Source organism: Buceros rhinoceros, unplaced genomic scaffold (assembly GCF_000710305.1).
Source record: "Buceros rhinoceros silvestris isolate BGI_N320 unplaced genomic scaffold, ASM71030v1 scaffold36287, whole genome shotgun sequence".
NCBI classification, from domain to species: domain Eukaryota; kingdom Metazoa; phylum Chordata; class Aves; order Bucerotiformes; family Bucerotidae; genus Buceros; species Buceros rhinoceros.
The window spans coordinates 28,954-41,948 of NW_010421053.1; the positions used below are offsets into that span (position 1 = coordinate 28,954).

Consider the following 12,995-nt stretch of genomic DNA (forward strand, 5'->3'; position numbering starts at 1 on the left):
GGGCAACATTTTGTGTCAGGCAATAATCAAGTCACGACACTGCCCCATCCCAATTAATGCAGTCCATGGCAGCAGTGAGGATCCTGTAGTTTTAGACTTTGATGGCCAGATCTGTCTGAGCAGTAAGTCACCCCAGCAGCGTGTGGAAGGAGGCTGAGGATAGAGGCTGTTACTCAAATGCATAGTGCAGCTAGAGCCATTTGCTTCTATCCTGGACTAGGCTGCAAGATATCCAGGGAGCAGAAAGGCTCAGGAAAGATGGCCAGGAGCTCCTGTTGTATATCCAAACACCAGGACTTAAACTTCTGAATCAACTGGAAGGGCTGCAGGCAAAAAATTCAGGAACTGAGACATTATTTCTGTTAGCAACCATATAAAGGTGAAAACTGGATCTTAAGGGAAAAGAAATACCTCAGTGAGGCTTCTGCCAAGTTATGGGGCTGCTGTGATTCCCTTTTGCTGAAGAGATGAAGGGTGGAATAAGCAGGTACCATGGAGAAAAGAAACAGAGACCATATGAAGTACTGCCCTCAAAAACTAAGACTCAACAATAAGGTAACTTCTCCAGTAAAAGCAGGATCCCATGACACACTGATAGCAGAGATCTTGCAGGAGGAATAAAAAAAAAAAGTACAGTTTCACAAGCCAATTGCTTTTGTCAGGTTAAAGTGAGTTTGAATCTTTACCTCTTGTCCAAAATGCTAACTCTAGTCTAGGCTGTTATGCACCACACAATGTATCTGAAAACTCACCATAACTAGAATATGGTGGAAAGCATGGATGTGTCTATTTACATAGATTAAAGGAAGGCAATCTGCAGTGGAGAAGCTCTTTGGAAGCGGCACTCAGTTCCTTGTCACTGGGTACCTGCCCACGCAGATAGCTGGGGGAGGACTCCCCACAGGTCCTCTGTGGACACAGCAGCAGCAAGTCACCAATAGCTCCAAGTCCAGGCTTCACGTTGGAGCATGACTTCCCTTCTTGGTAGAAAAAGCCAAGAGTATGCCTACCCTCAGACTAGCACTGCCTGTGGGAACACCAGATGGGACACTATGGTTCTTTAAAACAAGAGAAATGAAAGCTATCCACTTTACACTCACTTTTCAATGTCACTGTTCTTACAGGTCTTCTGCATGGTCTCCTGTTTACTGCTTTCACCATTACTCGTTGAGGGCATTTCTGTTGAGGGAAGATCAGACAAATTAGTAAGAGCACATTTGATCACTGCAATGAAATAGTCTGAGCAAGTTACAGTTTCAGAAGCAGAGGACCCTGCTGAGTCATTTTCACGGCAATTCTGGGAAAGAAAAGAGATGAGACTGATGCTACGTGTCCCCGTCTGGCAGCCCTCTCTCTGGACAGCAACGTCTATAAATCAGGGCTGAAGATACAACCCCTACCCTTTCCTTGCTTCATACTGACTGACTCCCACAGATGTACCAGCTGTTTATGCCAGGATTTAATTCAGAAAAGCTTGATACAGCCACCATGTCAAAGCATACTTCTAGTAAGGTGGGTCTGGAACAAATTCACCCAGACCAGACTCCGCTCTCAGCCTCTCCCTTTTTCTCAGACCTCTCAAACACAGAGAGAGAGAAAAAAAAAATACGTGTTAGGTAACTACTATGACAGAAAAGTCTGCTCGTAGGTCTCTGAGTAGTAGTAGTCCCAAGACTCTTCTCAGCACTGGTAGGCATGTGAAATACCAGTTGGACATGAGCCAGATGAACTGTCCTGGGGCCAGCCCCTGGGCTGTAAGTTCAGCACTGTGGCTTCGAGAAAAAGTTATGAAGAAAACAGCTCACAGCAAGTGCCATCAGGGCTGCTTCCTCATCACCTCAGTGGCTGTAGTTACTGAAGCTGAACACACCTACAAGTGAGTGCTCCTGTATCACAGGAAATAAATGTGATTGCCTATCCCATGGAAAAAAATGCCTGCGATAGATATCCTATGTTCTCCATTTAATCATCATGCCCTTGGCAAAACTGGTTCTACCCACCCCCTCCTCCACTGGCAAGCAGTTATGTCTTGTAGGTACTTTCAAGGCTAGGAATCAAATGTCCAAAGCATTACAGTAACAGAATGGGGAACAAAATCATTGGGACAAGTCTCTTCAGGTCGCTGAGCTTCAGTTCCCTTCCTAAGGGAGCTGGAGCAGCACTGCCCAGCTCTGGAAATGGATTTGGCATCTACAGCTGGAAAGCGCCAGGTTTTATTATTCTCATATTTCCACTAGGCTGTGGCTTACACTTCCAGTGCTGCTGGGATTAAATAAAAAACTCTGCACTCAAGTGGGTTTAACACCCCCCCCACTCCCCAGTAACGTTATGAGCTTTTAAATAACACATGCAAAGGTACATTTTCACATTCACTCGTTTGCTCTGTAGTCTCAACTACTCGTCATGAAGTAGGACATATCCTGGAGTTCCCACTCTAAAACTACAGGCTTCAGAGCTGCAGGCTTTACTTGCCATACAGAGGCCAGCAAGGACAAGACCTACCCAACAGATCATCATACAACTTTCCAGCATACCTTTTTAAAGAAGGCAGTTGAAAAAAGCTCAAGTAAAGGGTGCCTGCACAGTTTAAACCCCAGCAGCTGAACACCACCATCACACAGTCAAGATCTGACGGCTCCCCCTCTGACACAGCAGTTTATCAGCAAGTCAACCTGACCCCCGTCTCTGATCACCATACCAATTAAGGCTGCTTTTTTGGGACTCTCCTGGCTGCCACTGACTACAGTTAATTGTGCTGTAAACTTTCAGAAAGATAGTGTGATTGTATGTGCATACACATCTGCCGGTCCTGTGCAAGAGCATTTGTAACTACCATTTGCCTAATTACTGGCAATCAGAAGATATTAAATATTCACCTCTCCTCCTGTAGCATACAAACAAATCAATAATTTACAAGTTCAACACTCACCATCACTGGCCCATTTAGAAAACTCCGGTGTTATTCGAGTACTGGGTGTGCCACCGCTAAAAGAGAAAAGGGAGGAACGCTGAAGTTGAATTTTGAAAATTTTGCTGCTCAGGAAAAGGTCTCCCCTCCACCCATCACTTTTGTCTCAGTACTTCTAGCCATCAGTCTAGGCTTCAAAATGTGAGTGCTTGGCCTGCTGCAGAAGGTGTTTCTGTGCTAGTCCACATTTCCACCAGTGTTGTCCCAACCTGCACTTCTAGCTGCAACCTCTGTTGAATCACACGGGTGTTACAGTGCTGACTGAAGGCTTGGGATTCAAACAGCACCTGTGACCTAAGGCTCATTTCTGAATACGCAATTTCAAAGATGAAAACCTTACTTGTGAACAGAAATCTTCTGAGCTGTAATAGCTTCTCCCTTTAAGAATAACTTTACACCTTCACAAGCCCCATCTTTTCCATCTTCCCATTTGAAGAACAGCAGTATTGAAGTACAGACAGCTCCTAACCTGGTCCATTCTCTTGCAAGCCAGTAAGAGATCCTAAGTGAAAGGAATCTTCTGAGAGGCTGCACGTCTTAGCTCTGTGAGCTAAGACAGCTGCACTCAAAAGGTAATGTAGGCTCATGCTGCAAGGCATCAGCTACCCTAGTGAATTTCTACAGAAATTTGCCAGAATTTCTACGTGTTTTTACAGCAACATCACCTCTTCTGTCTTAGAGGTGGGTAAACAAGTCCAGGGACATGCAAGGATCTTGCCCAAATAGCAAAACAATGTGTTAGGTGCAAACCATATGAAGGAACTGAGTCTCCTGGCCTTGGGTCCTCCATTTTCTCACAAAGCACTAAGCGTCCACAGCCACTGATAAGGGATACCCTGATATCCTCCCGCTACAATACCACTGTCCTGGCTGTGAGGGAGCTTCAGCATCCTTGAGGCCCTGCCTGTGGACTAGCATGGTTAGCAAAGTATCGAATGGACCAATGGTTTGGATCCAGTGTGGCAAATGCCACTTTTCTATGGAGCGGAACCTAATTTTGAACTAGTGTTTGTGACAGGCTAAGCAGTAAGAAAACTTCATTTCACTGCTCTATCAATCACTTCAACCTTGATCTCACAGGATCACTCTGCGAAAGAGACAGAGCGATAATTTAAGCCCTGTTTTATGCAGGGCAGAGGGCTTAGAAAGCAATCCTAGCTCCCTGTTAAGTCTCATTTTATTTGCCTGAAATGCTTTCCCAAGTGCCCTGAATGCTGGCTGTCTACATTCTCCACATAAGTATGTGGACAGAGCCCATATCCTGCCCCAACCCCAGAGTCGAATGAGAGGGGATTAGTTTGTGTACCCCACAACACATAACAGGATGCAATGAAATCACACCCTGGGTGCCAGACTCCTGATGTGCCAAACAAGATTTGGATGGCATCACGTTGTACTACTATTAAGAGGCCACATTTCATCGTGAAGCAAGATGATGTGTAAGGCCTTAGTACAGCACAGTTTCCCCAGTGCCAGAATTCACCTTCTGTCCAGCAGTGCTCAGGGAGGATACAGCACTTAGCGGGCAGTGGGGTGGTTAAGGGAGGGAGAGCGTGCAGGAAGGCTTTGAGGCACAGATAGAAACCCAGACCCACCCATCACACTATGCTTCTCTGTAAGTCTCACTCATTGCAACCCTTGCACTCAAGTGAACAGGTATTTTCCACAAATTGAGACTCTCCAAATAACAAAAGCAAATTAGAAAGACACAGTACTTACTTTAAAACAGCACCTCGGAGCGCCTCCCTCTCTTTGGCTTCACCTGGCTCTTCCCCAGTGCAAGGGATAACGTCTGCCTCTGTGTACCTTAGCACAAGGGGTTAAGGAAATACAGCCTTGGTACAGACAGTGGAAAGGCTTTTGAGATGGTTGGGACACTATCTGGGATACAGAACAAATTCATTCCAACTGGCAACAGCTCAAAAGAAGAGGGGCTGGTATTCATAGAGAAGCTTGCTTTTAAATTCTGGATGGAAGGTGTGTTTTAGACAGAAAGAAACAGTCATTTCACAGCAACATGATGCCACAGCCTCTTAGAAGGAGAAAAGCAGTTCCACAACTTTCGCAAGCCTAACTTGCACAATTCCACTAATACTGAGTTACAGAGATCTTTTACCAGCTATGGGCTGGGGCTTCAGTCTTAAAGGGCGATACAGACTTCAGTAAAACCTAATTCTATAGCTATGCATTCCCCCTCATCACAGCTAAGTCAGTGTCTGCCTAATACCCTTGCAGGAATTCCCGATGACTGTCACAGCTGCTACCGGGCAGAAGTCTGCCCACAGCTATCCCAGAGATGTGCCCAAAGAGCCTGGCTCCCAGATGAAGAAGTTCCCCAAAACTGCCCTTAGTGATAGTTCTCCCCAGGACCTGCCTAATGAAAGGAAAAAACCTCAGTCTCAGAGTGGCAGGTGCTTCAAATAGTGCTTCAAATGTTTACTGCACAAAAGCTCTGAAAACAAAGTGGTGTCCAGGGAAAAAAAACCTCAGTTCCTACCCATGAAGCAAGAAAAACCATCCATGTGGAAGACATCTGGATGAAGACAACAGATTGCTTATGAAACACAACAGAGAAACACTAACTTTGGTCTTCTGCAATGTCTCCTACAGACTTCACCAACTAAGTCTGAAATAGTGCTGATCCACAGAAGGATCTCAAAGGGCATAACTGGGAATCCTTCCTAGTTCTGGTAACTGGAGAAGATGGTGTCATTTCCAGTAAGGCTGGACAGAGATTATCCCCTGCTACCCAAGGCAGTGCTGTATGAAAACCAGTGGGAGATGCAGCTCTAGGCTCCTTCCCTGTAAGCACCTTTCAAAAACGATACTGTGGTTTCCCGTATTCAAGTGTGTCATCTCCATCCACATCCAGGTCAGCGTCGCTGTCTGGATTCTCCTTGCCACTGCACATGATAAACCCAGAACCTGCAAGAAAATGAAACGTGGATGAGCATTTGAATTGGATATAAAGTGTAGGAGATCTCCTAATGATGGTGCAACAGCACCAGTCTGCAGGCTGTCCTTTACTCTTTACAGCCTCACAAAAGGTACCATCTCCAAGACCATCTCTTGTCCAAAGACTGCACAAGAACAATTTTCAAATAGCTGGTGACCTAAGTCTGTGGCTAGACCTGCAAACACTAAAACAGTAAGGTAGCCATAGCCTTGGCTTTGCAGAAATGCCCCACAGGAGGTACCTTTCTGCACTGTGAATGTGGTTCTGAATGAAGACGACAGGCTAAAATTAACATAGAAGCACTGAACACAAGGCGGATGTCTGAAGAATGAGGCCATTCCAAGCGTTCGAGTAGCCCTTTTAGTGCTACAGATGTCTCTGTCTCTTCACCCCACCGGGCTCTCACCTGCATACTTACAGAAGCTTGGCAGCAAACTCACACTTTCCCAGCCCAGACAAGAGAGCTTTATTTCTAACAGTCTGCATCTATGCAAAGAGCAGAGCAAGGCGAAGGTCTCATTTCCAAGGACACCATGCAGACATAGTTCTTTACTGTCGCTCTCTAAGAACGGGTGCTCTCACTGATTCATTAAGCTCCCAATAAAATTTGTTTATATGGATTTGATATTTCTCTTCCCTGAATATAAAGAAGGTCCTTAACGAGTGATAACCATAGCGTGACAATGATTTTAAGACTAACCTTTTCCTAGAAGCATAAACTTCCTTTTACTTCAAAGTAATTGCCAGCCTTATTTTTAGCAGAGGTAAAAAACCTAGCATCCACCACCCACGGCCAGTCCTGCAGGAGCCATGCTTGTAGGTCAGCTCTGCGGCATCAGTGGGGCAGCCCTCTTCTCCAGCAGACCCCTTATGAAGTGTATCACATACTGGCTGCACGCTGCCAGCCGACACCTCACAAGCTGCCTTCTCTTGCTGCCATGGCTCATCTAGTAAATCTTGACTCCTTCAGTTCATCACAACGTTTGGAAGAAGATTTAGAGGAGTAAGAGAGACCTGTCAAAGAAGCTGGGCAGTCTTTCAAAGCTGCCTTAGAAGTCACAGTGGGCGATGCGGTGGTAATTTACAGGTATGGCATTTAACCTGCAGTAACACCATCCCCTGCGCCTGGCATTACCTTAGCCCATCACTTCTCAAAGGCCGTAAACTTTGGACATGCAGGTCTTCATTTTTCTTCTAGCTGTGGGAGACATAAATCATGCAAAGCTGGAGCTGTGACTTGGCCAGTCCCAGAGGTGATCTGAATGTTAGCCAGGCAATGAATACTTGGAGCAAGTGCTTTGGGGGGCAGGGTAAGGTGTCCAAAAGAGTGAACGTATGGGGGACTCCCTCCCCCTGCAAGGATGCCAAGCACACAGCAAACATGCATCTTTCCATCAATTTTGTTGCCAAGTGACTCAAGCCAACTAGTGGTTTATGGTTAGAGCTTAAGGAAAGAAGATCTGCTTACTGCGATGCAATTTACAAATATTAAGGCTCCTTGACTTCAGAATCCTGGTGTCCTTGCTCTCAAAACCTTTGTACTTAAGAAAATCCCTTCTAAGTCTGAAAGGAAAACACTCCAGAGCTCTTTTTCTGAATCTAGCTCTACAACAGGAACCATGGCACTGCAAGAGAGTAGCATGCTCGCAGCATAGGAAGGGTAGAGGGGAATGGTTTAGGTGGTATGTGTTGCAATGACATATACATTCTGGGGTGATCTGATACAGCATTTCGGTATGAGAGGAGGGCACAGCAGAGAAGTTCATAGGTTAAGATGAGGGGCAAGAGGAGGACAAATTTCCTTTTCTGATCTAACAAGGACTCCAAGAGCAGGGCCTAAAAGAAGCTGCAATAAGGTGATCCTACTCGCAGATGGGATTTATTTTTTTAACATGACCAAGTGCAGTCCATCGCAACAAGGTAAAAAAAAAAAACCCTGATTCAGAAATTGTATGCTAAACAAAAGAACCTCCACGTACCCAGAGAAGACTCTGAAAATAAGCTGTGCTATCAAGTTTTAGGACTTCAGAGGCAGCTTTAAAGAAAAAAGAAAACCAAAATCCACTAAATAAGTTTCTGATGTGAAATCAAAAGGTCCCTAAATCCCAGTCCTGCCACTGCATGCAAGAGAACACTAAAGAACAAGTTGCAGAGCTTGGTCCAGCATCATCTGCAGAACAAAGGTCCTGCCACTGGTATCCAAATGCCCTTTCACCAGCAGCAGGGACAGATTTTGAGGCCAGTTCCGGTGGGCTGGTGTTTGGTGCCACAATTTCAACCTGACTCTCCTTGTCTACCTTCCTAGGGTTGCTTCCATGCACAAAGCCAGTGAAAATACCCACGCAGCTGTTCAAATATTTGATGTCTGAACTGCCTGACATTATTCATTCATCTCAGGCTCATTCAAACCAGATTTCTGGAGAAGTGCTGTTATAAATGGATTAAGAGGACCACTAAATGCAAGGAAGGCCCGATAGGCTCACACCTGCTTCTCACTAGCTCAGCCCAAGTGTAAAGAGGGTTCACAACTTCCAGCTCCTGCTGGTGGCACACGCTGCCATCCAGGAGCAAGGAAAACACGAAATGGAGTTCACAGGCAGAATAAGACGGCCTTTGCAACGGCACTGTTTTGGACCTACTAGAGGAGAACAGGATGGAGCTTTCAGAAGACCCCCTACCACTACTCGTGGGTGATTTGCAATTCAATAGCATGCACTGGCAACTGGGAAGGGTTCCTCCAGCAAGGCTCAGCTTCTGAAGGTCACACGGTAATTCACAGCCATCAACAATGCTGCCTAGAGAGGACCTCTAAAGCCAGTGCTGCTATCCAGAGGTCAATGCTTGGGACCAGAGCTTTATCCCAATGTGTTAATAAAGTGAAATCTGACAACTGAGTGTTAAGTTGCGAGTCTGACCTAGGAATTCACAAGAGACGCGATCTGTAATTCACAGGACCGGCTCCACTCTTACAAGGAAAGTCACCTGAGGCTTGAGGAATCTAATTCCACATGTGAATTTCAAACCACTGCTTTCAGATGAAAAAGGAACAAACCAAAACACAGACTCTATGTCTTTCCTTGTTGAATTTTTTGCTCTTGCCATGCATCTGGCAGGAGGCAACAGCTTGTCATACGCTGCCAGCCACATTACAATTAGCTTCCCAATGCTAAAACAGAACAATCCTCTGACAGTCTTAATCCCAGATGCCTCCTTAAGGCCCAGACAAACAGGAGTGAGCAGGCAGGTCAGACGCTAGGGCCATTAAGCAGAGAAAAAACAAAGTTACAGCTCTGTCTCCAATCCCCATTGCTCTGGTAGGCAGGTGCTCTGACAAGCAATTCCAGCACTGGTATTGAGTGGCACCTCTATAAACCCTGTGACAGTTTGGGAGACAAACTCTCCCATCAATCAGAATGTACCTATCAAGATCACTTACCTAGAGTGCCCGCCACCCTCCAGCACTGTGTACACAGCTTTGCTTGGGCTGGCCTTGGAGCAGCCTGCCTAGAGCAACAACTCAAGGTAGTTTCTGAAAAATTTAGGCACTCTACGCAAGCAACAGCATTTCTGAAATACTGACTCAGAGGTCTGAAAAGCAGAACCTGCCTCTTTGACACTGCCAGGCTGCAGGCACTGGCAGGCTACAGGAATCAGCTGAACTTGAAGAAGACTGGAAAACATGTCCGGCTTTCTTCCATGTGCCTATTAATAATGGCTGGAGATAAATCTGATCTGAAACCCTTTTCCTCCCCTTTCTGTAAATTGTCATTGCACTTTTCTTTTCCCTAAGCTGTCCCCAATGCTAAGCATCCTCTCTGACCTCTGCACTGCTTCTCAAACCTCGCTTCCTTTGTGCAATCCCTGCCCCTCCATGATGGGTCATCTCAACATCTCTCAAGTGAGTGGTGGTTCAAGCTAAGATCAAGAGTCATTAACATGATATATAAGCAGATTCACAGACCAGATAAAAGGGCCTCACATTCAAGTCCCTCCTTTCCCCACCACATTCTAGTGGCAGATGGTCAAAGTGACAACATATGCTGGTTCAGGTGCTGGCGGCACTGCTGGCTCCTGCGCCGGCATGAGCTCACGTGGAGACTGGCAGTCGAAAGCTAAGGCAACCAGACCAGCGCAGACCCAAAGGACCACAGCCAAATTTCATCAGCACAGGTTAGAAAGCACAGATCTACTGTGTCCCACCTCTGCTCCTCAACTCCCATCTGGGCAGATAAGTCAGTTTTGGCAGCCAGTTGTTCTATATACATTTAATTATCACTCCAAACAAGTCCAAGGAACAAAACTAAAATGTTAGAATTATTATTTGCACCACGGTTATGAATGCAGCTATCAGATGCTGCTCATGCTGAGGATCAAACTCATCTGTCTAACTGGTGTTTCTCCTGTTTGGCCCCCAAGGAATAGGGGGAGGAGGGTCAAACCTATATCGAAAATATTCTAGAAATCTTGAATTTTGTGCAGATTTTGTAAGCGAGTCTAAATCCAAACCCATCTCGGGCATGCAGCTCTACTGGGGCCTGTTTTGGCTCAGAAGAGGCATTTATTCCGCTTGCAGGTAATTTACACGTGTTCAGGAAAGAAGGAAAAAAAAGCTTGCCATAAATCTCCAGAATTGCAGCCTTTACTAATTACACTCCTTGCAGTGACCCTTTTTTGCACAACCTCCCTTTCCAGCACGTTCACTCTATTTTCTTAACGAAATGTCACTCGTTGGCTTCTTGGAGAGTAAAAACAATGAAGGCAATAAAAGTAGTTTATGCAGACACACGGCCAGGCCTCACACACACTTCCCAAGAATGGCTCTAAACTGGGTTTATTTCATCAGCTGCTGAAGTATCCCAAACTAGTACTAAGAGGACAATACGGCACGGATGCTGTTTTATTTTAAAAGGCATTTGGGAAGAATGTCTTTAGAGATTCTTGGAAACAAAAGGAAGGCAGAGATGAGGCCATGCTGTCTTTCTGCAAATCCGTAACACCTCCCCAGCCATATTTTTGGACAGTGAAATTATTCCCCCATTTTTTCCTAGCACAAACGGGGACAGAATAGATCTTCTGGTTTCAGGTTGCAGCCTGTTGCAGGACAAATGACACTCAGAGGCCATGAAAAGCTGCTTACAGGATATGGGTTTAATTTCTCTGGAGCCAGATCTATCTCAAGTGAAACAGCGATTTACCTGGAAAACCGACATCCAACTGTGTCATGACAGTGTACACCTGAAACAGTGGATGCATCCATCTGATGCCATCTATTAGCTCCCACAGAGGCACAAACGGGCTGCCATAGACCTGACTGCTTACCAGCGTCCTGGACACTTGCAGTGATCTTTGCTAATAGATCAGAGGAACAACTGCCTCTAAAAAAAAGAAAAGGGGGCCATATAATTTTATGACTATTAACATCATTTCACAGCAGTGTGCTGAACAAAGGGCAGCAAGCTTCGCTGTACCGGGTAAGAGCCAGCTGTGGCAAGGCTCGGGGAAGCAGCTTCCCCACTCCTTGCAGTGCAGAGGATTATTCCAGAGATTTCTTTTATGCCTCTCCATAACCCATCAGGCACAGATCGTGGCAGCAGAGGGGAAAACGCACCCGGACCAAAGGTCTGATCTGGTGTGGCCATTCACACATGGCTGCCTCCCAGAGCTTCACACCGGCACAATGCTCTAAGGTGAGAACAGTGTCATGCCTGCCTCAAAGGTCGCACTTCAGAACCCAGAGCTCAAGTAAAAAAGCAGCGGCAACAGCCACAGTCTTTGCAGCTACGGCTCATTTTCTACAGTCAGGGAAAGGTGGATCTGAAAGCATCTGTTACCCTGGGGAGAGGGTGGAAACAAACAAAAAAAGGAAGAGGGAGAATTAAAGTAATCTTGACTCACTAAGCAGATTCACATCACTGGATCAATAAGCACCACTGACAGGGATCACAGGAATGTCGCAACTTTGCCAATAATAAAGCAGCACAGCAGAGCTTGGAGGACGACTTTTCTAAGGCAGCCAAGCATGAAGCGGCAAGTCTGGCGAACAGCTGAAAGTGACGCCCTGGCTGACAGTGGGCTGTTGCCAGTGGCGGGGCTCGACGCAGTTTGTTTTAAATAATGATGAGTGCAAAGATTGTATTTGTGGGGGAAAGGCAGCCAAGGACTGGAAAAACCAAGGGCTAAATTTTGTGGGCCAAGCCCATGTGCTCTTTCCTCCAAACTAATTCTTTTCTAGGTTGCAAAGAAGAAAGAAAAATCAGTGCTAATTTAATCAATTGATCAGCCTATTGATTGCAAAACTGGAGCTGCTAGTTAGCCATGTGCTGTAATGCCCTCAACTCTGAAACCACAAAACACACCATTGATTTCTTCACTTCCAGCTCCGAAACAAGAAATAAAGCTGGCCTTTCAGCGGAAAAGCAACTTCCTCGTCCAGGGAGAAGATGCAAGCAGAGAAGAGAGGCCGGGAAACAGGGCCAGCCGCCTCTTGTGAGGTTCGAACTGAAATTAGTTACAGATGCAGTCACAGTGTCTTGTGTAAACTCTATCGATTGGGTAGCTGACAGTCTTGGGAGCCTCCATACTAGGACAATCAATGTGGCTGCAGTGTCACCTGCCACTTTGCTGAACAGTTGACAATGCAATTATCCAGTGTGGAGGCAGGGAGTTGGCGTGTGTCAAACGCAGTTAGCCACTTTCCGGGCACTACTCGATAATGCGTTTCACCGCCGAGTGTAAGAGACGACATGCGGAGACAGAAGCTGTTTAGAGCCATTGAGACCCGTGCTCCCTTCTTCCTTCAAAAAAATCTCACTGCCCCGACTTAACAACTGTATTCTAAAATGCTATTAAAATCACGTCAATCAACTACTGTGTGCTTAAGGCTGAAGTCTGACCCAAGCGCCCAAGAAGTAAGCTGCAGTTCTAGCAAAACTGCAAATACTTGGAAAAAAATAAAAATTGTCAAATGACTGTTTTAAAGCCTAAGACTTTCAAAACCAGGGCAGACAGATCACTAGAAAAATGGATTGCAGAAAGCAGCTAGGCAAGTGCAGCAGATGGGACTAGAAGGTC

General features: G+C 45.8%; 1 protein-coding gene across 1 annotated transcript in view; it reads right to left on the reverse strand.

Moving 5' to 3' along the window:
• The window catches only part of RNF220 (ring finger protein 220), a 47,256-nt gene that overhangs the window by 25,420 nt on the left and 8,841 nt on the right, over nt 1-12,995 (reverse strand). The window contains exons 3-6 of the mRNA XM_010139525.1: nt 5,797-5,893; nt 4,688-4,774; nt 2,930-2,985; nt 1,101-1,179 (exon numbers count right to left, since the gene is read on the reverse strand). Coding sequence (XP_010137827.1) covers nt 1,101-1,179; nt 2,930-2,985; nt 4,688-4,774; nt 5,797-5,893 — 319 coding nt within the window. The remainder of the gene's footprint in view (nt 1-1,100; nt 1,180-2,929; nt 2,986-4,687; nt 4,775-5,796; nt 5,894-12,995) is intronic.